General features: G+C 41.9%; 1 protein-coding gene across 1 annotated transcript; it reads left to right on the forward strand.

Moving 5' to 3' along the window:
• The first annotated feature begins 329 nt into the window (after nt 1-329).
• On the forward strand, nt 330-9,772 carry LOC128757210 (myelin regulatory factor-like protein). The gene is made up of 24 exons (XM_053862315.1): nt 330-466; nt 1,018-1,132; nt 2,044-2,137; nt 2,468-2,562; nt 2,643-3,048; nt 3,321-3,497; nt 3,577-3,772; nt 3,875-3,951; nt 4,499-4,609; nt 4,680-4,770; nt 4,900-5,100; nt 5,669-5,777; nt 6,058-6,167; nt 6,410-6,555; nt 7,282-7,443; nt 7,516-7,587; nt 7,860-7,903; nt 7,977-8,129; nt 8,198-8,245; nt 8,313-8,397; nt 8,523-8,597; nt 8,763-8,874; nt 9,477-9,548; nt 9,683-9,772. The coding sequence occupies exons 2-24, from the start codon at nt 1,060-1,062 to the stop codon at nt 9,770-9,772; spliced, it is 2,799 nt and encodes a 932-aa protein (XP_053718290.1). The 5' UTR covers nt 330-466; nt 1,018-1,059.
• The last annotated feature ends 1,280 nt before the right edge of the window (nt 9,773-11,052 follow it).

The raw sequence follows: 11,052 nt of genomic DNA on the forward strand, positions 1-11,052 counted from the left end.
ACGATTGCAAAAATTGAGAAGTCATATTTTATACGATGATTTCTTTTGTCTGACAAATACATTTGGGTGGCTGAAACACACCTGGGATTTCATTTTGATGCAGCTTTGTGGCCACCAGAGTGAGTCATGACGTTGTGTCTTTATCTCTCTCTCTCACACACGCGCGCACACGCACACGCACACACACAGGCACAGGTGTGTCCACATCAGGTGTCCGGATGTCTTTTAGCTGTTCAAAGATCAAAGTTCAGTGAGCAAAGAAAACCCTTGCTGTCACCGCAGACCAGAAAAAAAAAAGGAAAATAAACATTTCTCCTTAACTTGGACCTCGGAAACAAATCAGACTTGTGTTGAGGTCGTGAGTCTCCATCCACCTCTACTCATGGATTGTACCTGACTGGGCTTCGGGGAGGACAAACAAGATTGACCACAGACTGACTGGCAACCATCTTGGAGAGACAGACGGGTGTGTTTGACTGTCATGTGTTAAGCCAGTTTGATATGTATAAATAGATCAGTTCTGATTTATCCTCTCAAATTCTTCTTCTTCTACTGAAATTGTTGAAGCTTTTTAATTTATGCTGTGGAACAAGTCACACCTCTCTTGATCCTGCTCTGGATTCATGCGTGTGCCGCAATACGGTGTACCTGAAGAGGACACTGTAAAAGTCTTTTTCTTTTTCAACCATTATCCAATAATTCTTCAGAATTTCAATGACAGCTGAAAATGATTGAAATATATTCTGAGGCAGAAAAAGGTTTTTGGAAACCCCATACATTCTACTATGTAATAATGGCAGGACTACTAAATGTTATAAATCTATCTTTTGTTCAGTTTTTCAACATGTGTTGACTTTGATATTGACATATTTCAATTTAGTTCCGCTAGTTGTTCTTAAAGAATGTGTCATTTTTAAATTATCTTTTCTCTGCTAGTTGTTTTTGTTTTTCTTTTGCTGGTTTGGTGGTTAGCATGCTCTGCTGATGCTGAGGTTTTGTTGGCTCCCCTCCCGGCAGGTCTGTGTTGTCACCTGAGAGCAGCACCAACATCTGGACAGAATGGAGCCTGGGGTTGGACGTCTGCCTCTTCAGGTTGTGGGGGAAAACGAGGCCCTGCAGCAGTTCTTCAGTGGTAAATCAAACTTCCTCTCAGTATGTGAAATGGTATAGCGGTGTGGTATGGCGGATGGTATACTTTAAAATAAAGCAGTGTGCTGATCAAATATTTATTGCTTTGAATCAGAATATTAGGGACCTATTACAATTTTCCCCTAAACACCAGTAATCTTTTTGATCATTTCATTGACAATTTTTAGACGATATTTTAGGGGATGTTCTGTTTAGATTGTGTTTCTAAATAGATGCACTCATCCATAAGTGTCTTTTCTATCATGTGTAATCTGGTTTCCATTACTTAACCTCAGTGAACACACAGAAAATAACCAAAATACTGTTGGAAGGACAAAGACTCAACAACACTGCATTCATAGAATTCAAGCCTAAAACTGAATCCTTAAATCCAGTGGATGGCTGATGGAGATGTGTTGTAACAAGTGATTCATCGTCATCCAAGAATCGATAAAAAGAGTCAAGATAAAGTGAAAATTGGTGACAAGTCCATTATGATGATAACAACCACATTTGACAGTGATGTTGCTTGACAGTATTGCAGTACGTAATCCAGTAGTTTCAACTGAGCAATAAAGGCTTAAGCCTTTGTGAAACTCTTGATCAAGTGGCCAGCAAAGCATGCAGTCATGGTGGTATGTGCTTTGGTGGTTTAGGTGTTGGTTTATGATCAGGTAAAAGTCAGTGAAGTTTATGACTCCACTTACTGATTAAACCTGGATCTTACTGTTCACAAATGTTTCGGCATGGTCTTATTGATGGCACTGTGTCCAGTACACCATGACCACAGTTTTGGTTCTTGCTGTTCTGGGTTTGGACCGCTGTGTTCCACTGCTCTTATATCATATATATTGCTTGTTTCACAAACAATTGAGGGCACATTTGTAGCTCTATTGAGTTGTGTTGTGCTTGCAGGTCAGGATGTGAGTGGGGTGCTGGACAGTTCGGTTGCCGTGGATACCAGCATCCTGGAGCAATACCTCAGCACTGACATGGACCCTAATAACTTGTAAGAGTTGTCCTCAAAATGCAATTAATGAACAGTTGTGTTGAGAAACCTGGACATGTTGACCTAGTTAACTATCTGGGTACGTGTTTCACTTGCGTAATAACGTGGTTGTATCTGGGGCAGAAAGTGGAGCCAAAGTGCAGAGTTATATTTTCTTTCAAAATGAGCTTGTTGAACGGCCGACCACTTTTCTTACAGATATCCATATGTCAGATTCATGATGTGTTAAAAACATCGGAGTGATTAGTGACCCTGATATTTGTAGTAGAGATACAATAATGTCCAGCAACCTTTTTAAGTGCATTTACATTTGGACTGTTTTCGTTGCAGATCTCTGTTTAACTGTGTTCAAAACCTCCCCAGCATGCTGCCTGACTCGCCTCCTGACTCCTGCTCAGAGGCCTGTTCACCTGCGCAGATTCCCGGTATCAAATATTCAGCCGTTCAATTGAATTAGGAAGCAACACACTCATCAGAGAGTAAAACTTTCCTTGTACCTTATCAGATCTACAACAGGAGCACCGCTACTGGCTCGGCCAGAGGTCTCTTCAGGAACAGTACCCAAGACAGCCAGCTCCTTCGTCCTCATGTCGCTTCAGGGATCAAGGCTCCACTTACGTCCACCCTGACCTGCTCCCTCACAATCCACACCACGCCCTGGACAACACTGGCATCAAGTCTGGGACTTCGCCTTCCCCACCTGCCTGCATCCCTCAACACGGTCATCACTCATCTGAACACTTATTTTACCCAAATCCCAACCACTGCTATCAGACCTACACCCCACCCACACCCCCCTCTCCAACCAAACCTTCCTCCAACAGCTACTCTGTACCCTGCACAAGTCAAGGTCAGTGTTCGGGAGTAGGATCACAGACAGCTCAACCTCAGAGCACCACACAGCAAACATGGTAAGATAAACTCAATGGTGAACACAATGTAGCTCAGGGCTGTTTTGACATTCAATTTATACTGTGAGTCGCCAAACCTTTACAACCCTATTGCGCTACTGTCCTCAGATTCTTCTTTGGCAAAGTTGAATCCACTAGAAATGCATGTTAGATATTCTTCAACAAATATATTGAGAAAATGAACTATGAAAAACATCAACAATCTCGGATCAGTCAATACCGTGCTACAGAAACAAACATTTATACGTCAATAATAAAGGATTTGTTTTCAGCTCTTCAGAGAGCAATAAGAGAAGAAGAACTGAATCAGAAAACACTTCGGCAACAGTCCACTGTGAGGGTGATAGCAACGATCCTTCCTGCGCCCTGGGATCATTCCAAATGCTGAGCTGGGAACAGTACAGACCAGAACAGTGGAGTTGTCTGTTAGACAGCTGCTACCAGACTCTGTAAGAACAGCATCCACATGCTTTTGTGTCCCTGGAGGCCCAGCGGGTGCTATCAGGTTTTGTTCTTCTCCCTCTCCAGATCAACTCCTGCTTATCATGTTGAGACAGACAAAGGTTTCAACTACTCGCCTTTTGATGAGTCTTTTATCTGCCAAAAGAAGAACCACTTCCAGGTCACAGTTCATATTGGAGTTGTGGCAGAGGCGCCGTACATCCGCACACCTAGAGGACCTCAAGCTGTGGACCATTTCCTCATAAAAGTTTTTGGAGTTAAGGTCATTATTTTTCGCCAGCACAACTAAATTATTTTATTTATACGTCTTTGGAGTGTACTATTTCAAGTTCATCTTTAATGTTCGCCTCTGCCTCTGCCACAGCGTGAAGCTCCCAGTTACCAGGTGACTATTGAGCAGTCTCAACCTGACCGCAGCAAGAAGCCTTTTCATCCAGTCAGGTAGGAATCTTTTCCATTCTAATCCATTGGATGAGGGGGGCGGAGCTTACAAGCTCATCCCGTCACAAGAGTGGTGGAATTCCTGTGGAATTCGGCTATAATAGAGACAAAAGTATACTGTACAAGGCACTGATTCACAGTAGAAACCCAAGGTTGTCAGCAATGGCAGCTGGTCAATAGGGGTCTCTGGGGCTGCATACCTCTTATTTTTAAAAGGAACAACGTGTGTTTTTAGATTCACTTTTATTAATCATGAATGTATTGTGTAAGTGAGTGTTCAGACTGCATTAAAGCATGTCACCATCCTCCTCATTACATGCTGCTTGTGGAAAAAAGTGAGCTTTTCAGTTCAACAGCCTCATTTGAACCTAAAAGTCTCGGTGTGTGTAACTTTATGACACATCAAAGATTTTAGACCGCCAGCTGGAGTGATACTTTTTAACCTTCCGAGGTAAAGTTCACACTGTCATGCTTATGTCATGGAATTGTTAAAAATAAAGCCATTTTAATAGTTGAAGATGATAATGTAAGTCTGGTTTAAACTCAGAGTCAGTCTGCCCGGGGGTAAAATAACCAAGGTAACGCTCGGCCGCCTGCACTTCAGCGAAACAACTGCCAACAACATGAGGAAGAAAGGCAAGCCCAACCCGGACCAGAGGTGTGTGTGAGTTGTTTGAAGTGAGTTTTAAAAAATGCATGTGGTGCTGAATTTATATGTCCTTCTTAAGATATTTCCAGATGGTGGTGGCTCTGTATGCATCAGTGAAAGAAGAATGTTTTCTTCTGACTGCGCTGATGTCTGAGAAAATCATTGTCAGGGTATGAACGTATCAATACAGCAACATCAGAATTAGTGGTCCTGTGTTTTGTCTCATTTATGAATGTGGCTCCAATGATCACGGCAAATGAATAACCACATTGACTGAGATTCCATGTTGTGCTTTTCAGGCTTCAAACCCGGGTCAGTTTGAGATAGATGGGGATCCCTTATGGCAGCGTGGAGCACAGCAAGACACTCTGGTCTGTCAAGGTAGAGTCGGCATCAACACCGACAGTCCTGATGAGGCCCTTGTCGTGTGTGGAAATGCCAAAGTGATGGGCACCGTAATGCAGCCGTCAGACAGCAGAGCCAAGGAGAACATACATGAGGTGAGGTGTTTGTTATTTCAAGCTTGGTTTAAATACCACCTTTCATTCAAAGGTGTAGCTTATTGTGCTTCTTATGATAAAATGAACATTAGAAAATGTCAAAGAAAAAAAACATTTCAAACACAAACACACAGAAACCAGCCTTATATTCGTGGTCATGCATGGATTTGAGAGGACATGGGGTTGTACCCCTCGGAGGAAGCAAAGATGGATGGTGTCACCTATTCACCTGAGACACATTGTGACAAACATTATTCAAAGACACTACCTCAAAAAGAAGGAGGTCACTCCGGCTGCTGGAACTGTGCTGGAAGTTGGCTGGAACTGTGCTGGAACTGTGTTGTGAGTTGGCTGGAACTGTGCTGGAAGTTGGCTGGAACTGTGCTGGAACTGTGTTGTGAGTTGGCTGGAACTGTGCTGGGAGGGGAACTATTGAACTGCTAAACACACCAGGACTAGATTTCAGTCCAAATGCTCAACAGATGATTAAGTGGAAATACGCAACATGTGGGGAAAAAATGACATCTTTCTGAATATATGCACAAACATTTTGTTGTTGTTATTTTAGGTGGACTCTGAGCAGCAGCTGAAGCGAATCAACCAAATGAGACTTGTTGAATTTGATTACCGACCAGAGTTTGCCTCCACAATGGGCATAGATCACAGCCACCAGACAGGTACAGAAAGAGTCAGCTGTGTGATTTTCAAGAACTTTGGATGTATAGTAATTCACCTGTAGGTCAAATGTTTAGTGAAATTAAACGCTGTTGTTTCCTTGTAATTTTAAGTACCATCTGCAGATAAATAAACAAACGAAATAGGATAAATTTAAAATAGAACAATGGGTTTGCCATTACACCTGGCATCACAAGAGTGCTGTAGTACCCTGCTGTAGTTACAGAATAACTCTAATAATTCCTTCATTCCCATTTACTGCCCCCTAATGTGCTTATGTAGGAATACTGGCCCAGGAAGTGAAGGAGCTGTTGCCGTCAGCAGTAAAAGAAGTGGGGGATGTCACCTGTGCTGATGGAGAGACGATCCCTAACTTCCTCATGGTCGATAAGGTGCACGCTTCATCATGTCATGTTTATAAACTATCTATCATTTCATTTGGTCTGCTTCATCATGATATTTTGGTTCTAATATCACATTTTATGATGTGGTGTGGATGGAATTGGTGCAATGAAAGATGTTCCCTGTGAAAGAAGATTCATATGTGTTAATCTCTGACAGTCTCAGCCCTAATTTTTGCAGAAAATAAAAGAATTCATGTGGAACCACTCTCATTCAATACTTTCTCTTGCAGGATCAGATTTTCATGGAGAATGTCGGAGCGGTGCAGCAGCTTACCAAACTGACAGACAACCTTGAGACGCGAATAAAAGAGCTGGAGGGTTGGAACCGACGACTGGCGAAGCTCAAGAGCATGAGTGGCAGCCTGCGCTCTACTGGGTAATCACCGCCACACATTTGTGTCTCGAATGAGTGGAAGGATTGAGATAAATAAAAACGTATTTGCTCAAGTCTTTTGCAGTCAGATGTCCTTCAAGAAGTGAATAACTGAATGTAACACTGCAGAGACAGCAAGGGTGAGGGAGAAGTTTTAATCTGGCAGTTGAAATACACTGAAGGACTCAAACATGGATTCTCAGTTCAGGAGATGGACTGAGAGTTTATGCAACTGGACGCTAGATTTTGTGTCTGTGAAGCAATCACTCATCGGAAGAAAGAGATTTTCATCAGTGGCCTCTGTGATTGTGAGGTGATTAGTTTTGTTGCTGTTGTAAACTGTGCCCTAGTTTGCATTTAAAATATCTACATTAGAGCCTCGTGTTAACTGCAGGTGGGGTGAGGAACTGGCTTTACAATGAAAAGCTCACTAGATATATTCCAGTGTATTGAAAAGCCAGTAAACAGGTTCAGCAAACACAGCTCATTAATTATATAAAAGCAATGAATGTGTGTGACAAAGCGGTTCAAAGGTCAAGGACAGTCAAGCCACTGAAGGCTACTGTTTGATTTATTGGATTGTGAAACTCAGTATTTCACTCTGCTGCAGTAGTTTGCTTTTTATTTCACTTAGCATTAAAATGGTACATTTTTTTCTCTCTTCCAGGTAAAAAAAACAGAAATTAAAATGTTATGATCAAGTGACATACATTTTCTTTTTGGTCCTAGGAAATTCAGGAAACAAAGCTGTACATCTGTAGCTCCAAGTCCTGACCCCGGTAAGCCAGGGAAGGAACAGAAGGAAGGCTGGAGTCACAAGTACCATGACTGCATGCAGCACAAGGTCTTTAAGGCCAGCGTCTTCACCCTGTTAGCTACCATGGCCTTCTGGTGAGCGACGAAGCCACGTGCAGTCGTGAAAGACATAGTTATAGTTTTGTCCTTCATGTCGATTTCGTGCAGCGTCATCTCCATCACCACGCTCTACCTGGTGACACTGAAGGAGGACAACTCAGTCACCTTCCCTGGCTACAGGTGATGTTCTTGAGCGGGCGATGAATTTTTACTCTGCACTTTGAGTTGCAACGTTTCACAAGTAGGTTACAAACAATAGTCTCAATCATGTTAGAGCAGTGTCACTGGTCTAGTGCCATCACGGTGGTCCGTTATCAATGAACTCATTGTCAACAACCTTCCCTATATTGATGGTTCTGTTCTTGTGAGCTAGTGATGACTCTTTATAACATATATCTTATTAATGGTGCCAATGTTACTGAGATGCATTTGTCTTTGCTGCTTTTCTTCAGTAACTGCACTGTGGCTCCGATGTTGCCCACAGATTCACAGACAGGTACTGTAAAGCTCGCAGCTCAATACTCTGCTTAACAATAGTAAATCATTTAAAATATGATATCTTTTTATAGCCTCACCAACAACGCCTTCAGGGCCTTGGCCCCCTGATGTGGACTTCTGTGACCTGCTCTACTGCCAGCAGGTGTACTGTTGTCCGTCGCCAGAGAGCAGCACAGGCTCCAACATCAGCACCACATATTCACCAGAGGAAATTCCCCCAGAAGGTTAGATCCTCGAGTTGTTGCAGTATGTTTATGTCCTTCTTGTTTTTATTTTGGATCTCTCCCTTCAGGGCCTGGAAATGACATATTCTTCGAGAAGCTCAAAAAGTCCCAGGACTGTAAGTTCAGAGTGCAGAATGTCACTGTGTGAGCGAAGCACTGATGGACACTTGTGTTGCGTGTCAGGGAGGAACACAACTATCCACACCATCATGATTAAAGAGAGTCAGCAGGTGATTGACAGCAAGTACTGCGTGAGGGATGAATGCAGGTGAGAGGCGTGTATTACATGATGCTGCATGAGAGAAACCGTAGCCCCAATGTGAACATGCTTTGTATCTTGTGATTTTCTTCCAGTGCATGCACTTTGGTAACATCTTTGTTTACCTCTTTCAGACCAGGAAGATTTATCTTCCGAGTTCCCATCAGCCAGTTTGTGCCGGAAAACATGAAAGTCACCCTGCTGATGAAGTATGAAGGAATGAATGAATGATGATGGAGTCTCATTTTTTTATTAAATGAAGAAGTCTAGTCCTGTTGGTCATTGTTTGACATTGTAAATGCCGAATTATTGTGAGCATGAAAAGTGACATTATGAATGAAGCTTATTGACTTGCCTTGTTGTCTGTGTTGTAGCTCAACAGAGGTGTTGGTCGTCCATCTTTGTAGTTTTGTGGAGTCGGAGGTTTGTTCTTCACTTTTGGATATAAACACTGTCAATGGGATCAGATATCCAGGAAACACACAGGTATGATGATGCATTTCTATTTAAGTTTTTTTTGTTTGTTTTTTTTAATAAATCACATTTATTTATTCATTTGGTAAATAAAAAAGAAGTACACCCTGGTGGACTGTAAAGCCAATGAGGGGCAATATAGAAGAAGGCAGTTTGTTTGTATTGAAGAATGTCTGTTTTGTTCGCCACCTCAGTGACTGCGGGAGTCAATAACGCAGAACAAGTGGTGGATGAATAATGAACGAGTGTCATCGAGATGACAACATGCTAATCACAGTTGGGCTGCCAGTGAGGCCGTCAATCACCATGTCAGCCGAAGCCAAAATACCAGATGCACAGCGTCCACAACTGACTCAAACGTCTTTAGTTTGGACTCTAAATGTTGCGACTTTGAATTGAATTCTGAAATAAGTGAATTTGTTCATAGTAAACACTTGGAGCAACAAGGTTTTTTGCACAATATGGAATTGATTCACTCAGTGTCTATTTATTTCTTGAATATTAAACACACCAGTGAAACACTTTTTTGATCATATGTGGTCTGACTAATCCTGAAAGTTTATTTGTTTGTAATAGAATATGAACTAACGTGTTGTTGGTGTGTATGTTTGCAGGGTGAGCATGAATGGCCCCTCCACGTTGCTCGACTTTACCGGAGCTCTTATCATTTTCGTGCCACTGTTGCTGTAAGTAAAGCATCATTTTTGAATTTATTCTGAATCATTTTATTTCACCTTGCAATATTTTTTAGGAGTTTGTTTAAATTTTCCGTTTTTTTTGTGCGCCTGTTTGACCTATTCTCATTCTCATGCCACGACAGGGCTTGGCAGACTGCAGTACCGATCATCACTTTGGGGGGGCGCTCTTCACAGACTACCACTTCCACTTCTACAGACGCTGCAATGACTGAGATAAAAACTTGAACCATGCAACTGCTGTTTTTAAACCAGTTTTGAACCATCATTTTGGTTTCGAAAGGGAGACCATCCAGCCAAGTAGTAGGACGTCTTTCATGTCACATTTGAACATTTAAATTTTTGTAATGAAATCTATGTTTCCCACCTTTTGTTTGTGGATTGTTGTTTTGTTCTCGATGCACTTGTATGTAAGAGATTTTAATTGAAGACTGGTGTCTGCTAAGTATGAATAAAGCTGACTTTTTATCCAAACATTTCAAAGTAAATCTTGCTCATTTGTTGTAATAGATTCTGTGTATCATGACTGCTGTGCAAACCCTGTCAAAACCAAACATTCACTGTGATCTACATAATAGTGAGTGGTTGTGTCCCCCAGTGCACTCTGCTTGGCACCTGGCTACACTGCTCCCTGACCGGCTGGGAAAAGCAGTTGGAAATAAATACAGTGTTCATGGTACGTCAAACACATTCTTTTATTTGAAGAAAGTGAGTTTCCTGGAGCGTCTGCAGGGAAGACACACAGTCACACCAACTGATGACTAATTCAGGTGGAGGAGGGCCACACACAAAACTAATTAGGTGTCGGACTGACGGGTCAGCGGCAGAAGCTAAAGTTGCAGGAGAGAAGCGCTCGCAGGACGGAAGGGTCAAGATGGACACCTCGCTCATGGTGAGTCTATGCATCACATTTGTAGCATCTGCTCAGAATACGGCAAAAGAAATGTCCTGAGGGGCCACATTACATATTACTGTACTGAGGGGCCGACAAAGCGACAGAAGAAAAAGTATTCTAAAACAAAGAAAATGGGAAAAAAGTGACATTTCTCTGTAATTTTATGTGCTTAAACAATAATATATTGTTTCATGTTATATAAAGATTCTCAGGATAAATCATAGACGCACATTTTTAACTTTACTTAAAGTATGTTATTTTACTGTAACTATAAAAATGGGGTAGGATAACAGATAAAATGGGAAGATAAAATAGTATTTTTATTATTGAAATAGTCGTAATTAAAAGAATAATAATAATATATAACGTGCCCTGGACCGCACTGTGCAGATCATCTGATTTTTATGAGGACAAGTGGAGCTTCTTCTTTGTAAAGAAGCTTGTCAGCACGAGTGCAACATGACAAACATGAGTCACCCATGGTGTCCCCTGTCCGTCTGGAGACGGATGGACAAATGTTTCCTGTCACCACGGAAACTCGTGTCAGGGGTGAAACTGTCTCTCCTCTCCTTCTCAACTTCTGTCTCTGCTGAGAATGTG

Source organism: Synchiropus splendidus, chromosome 4 (assembly GCF_027744825.2).
Source record: "Synchiropus splendidus isolate RoL2022-P1 chromosome 4, RoL_Sspl_1.0, whole genome shotgun sequence".
Taxonomy (NCBI): domain Eukaryota; kingdom Metazoa; phylum Chordata; class Actinopteri; order Syngnathiformes; family Callionymidae; genus Synchiropus; species Synchiropus splendidus.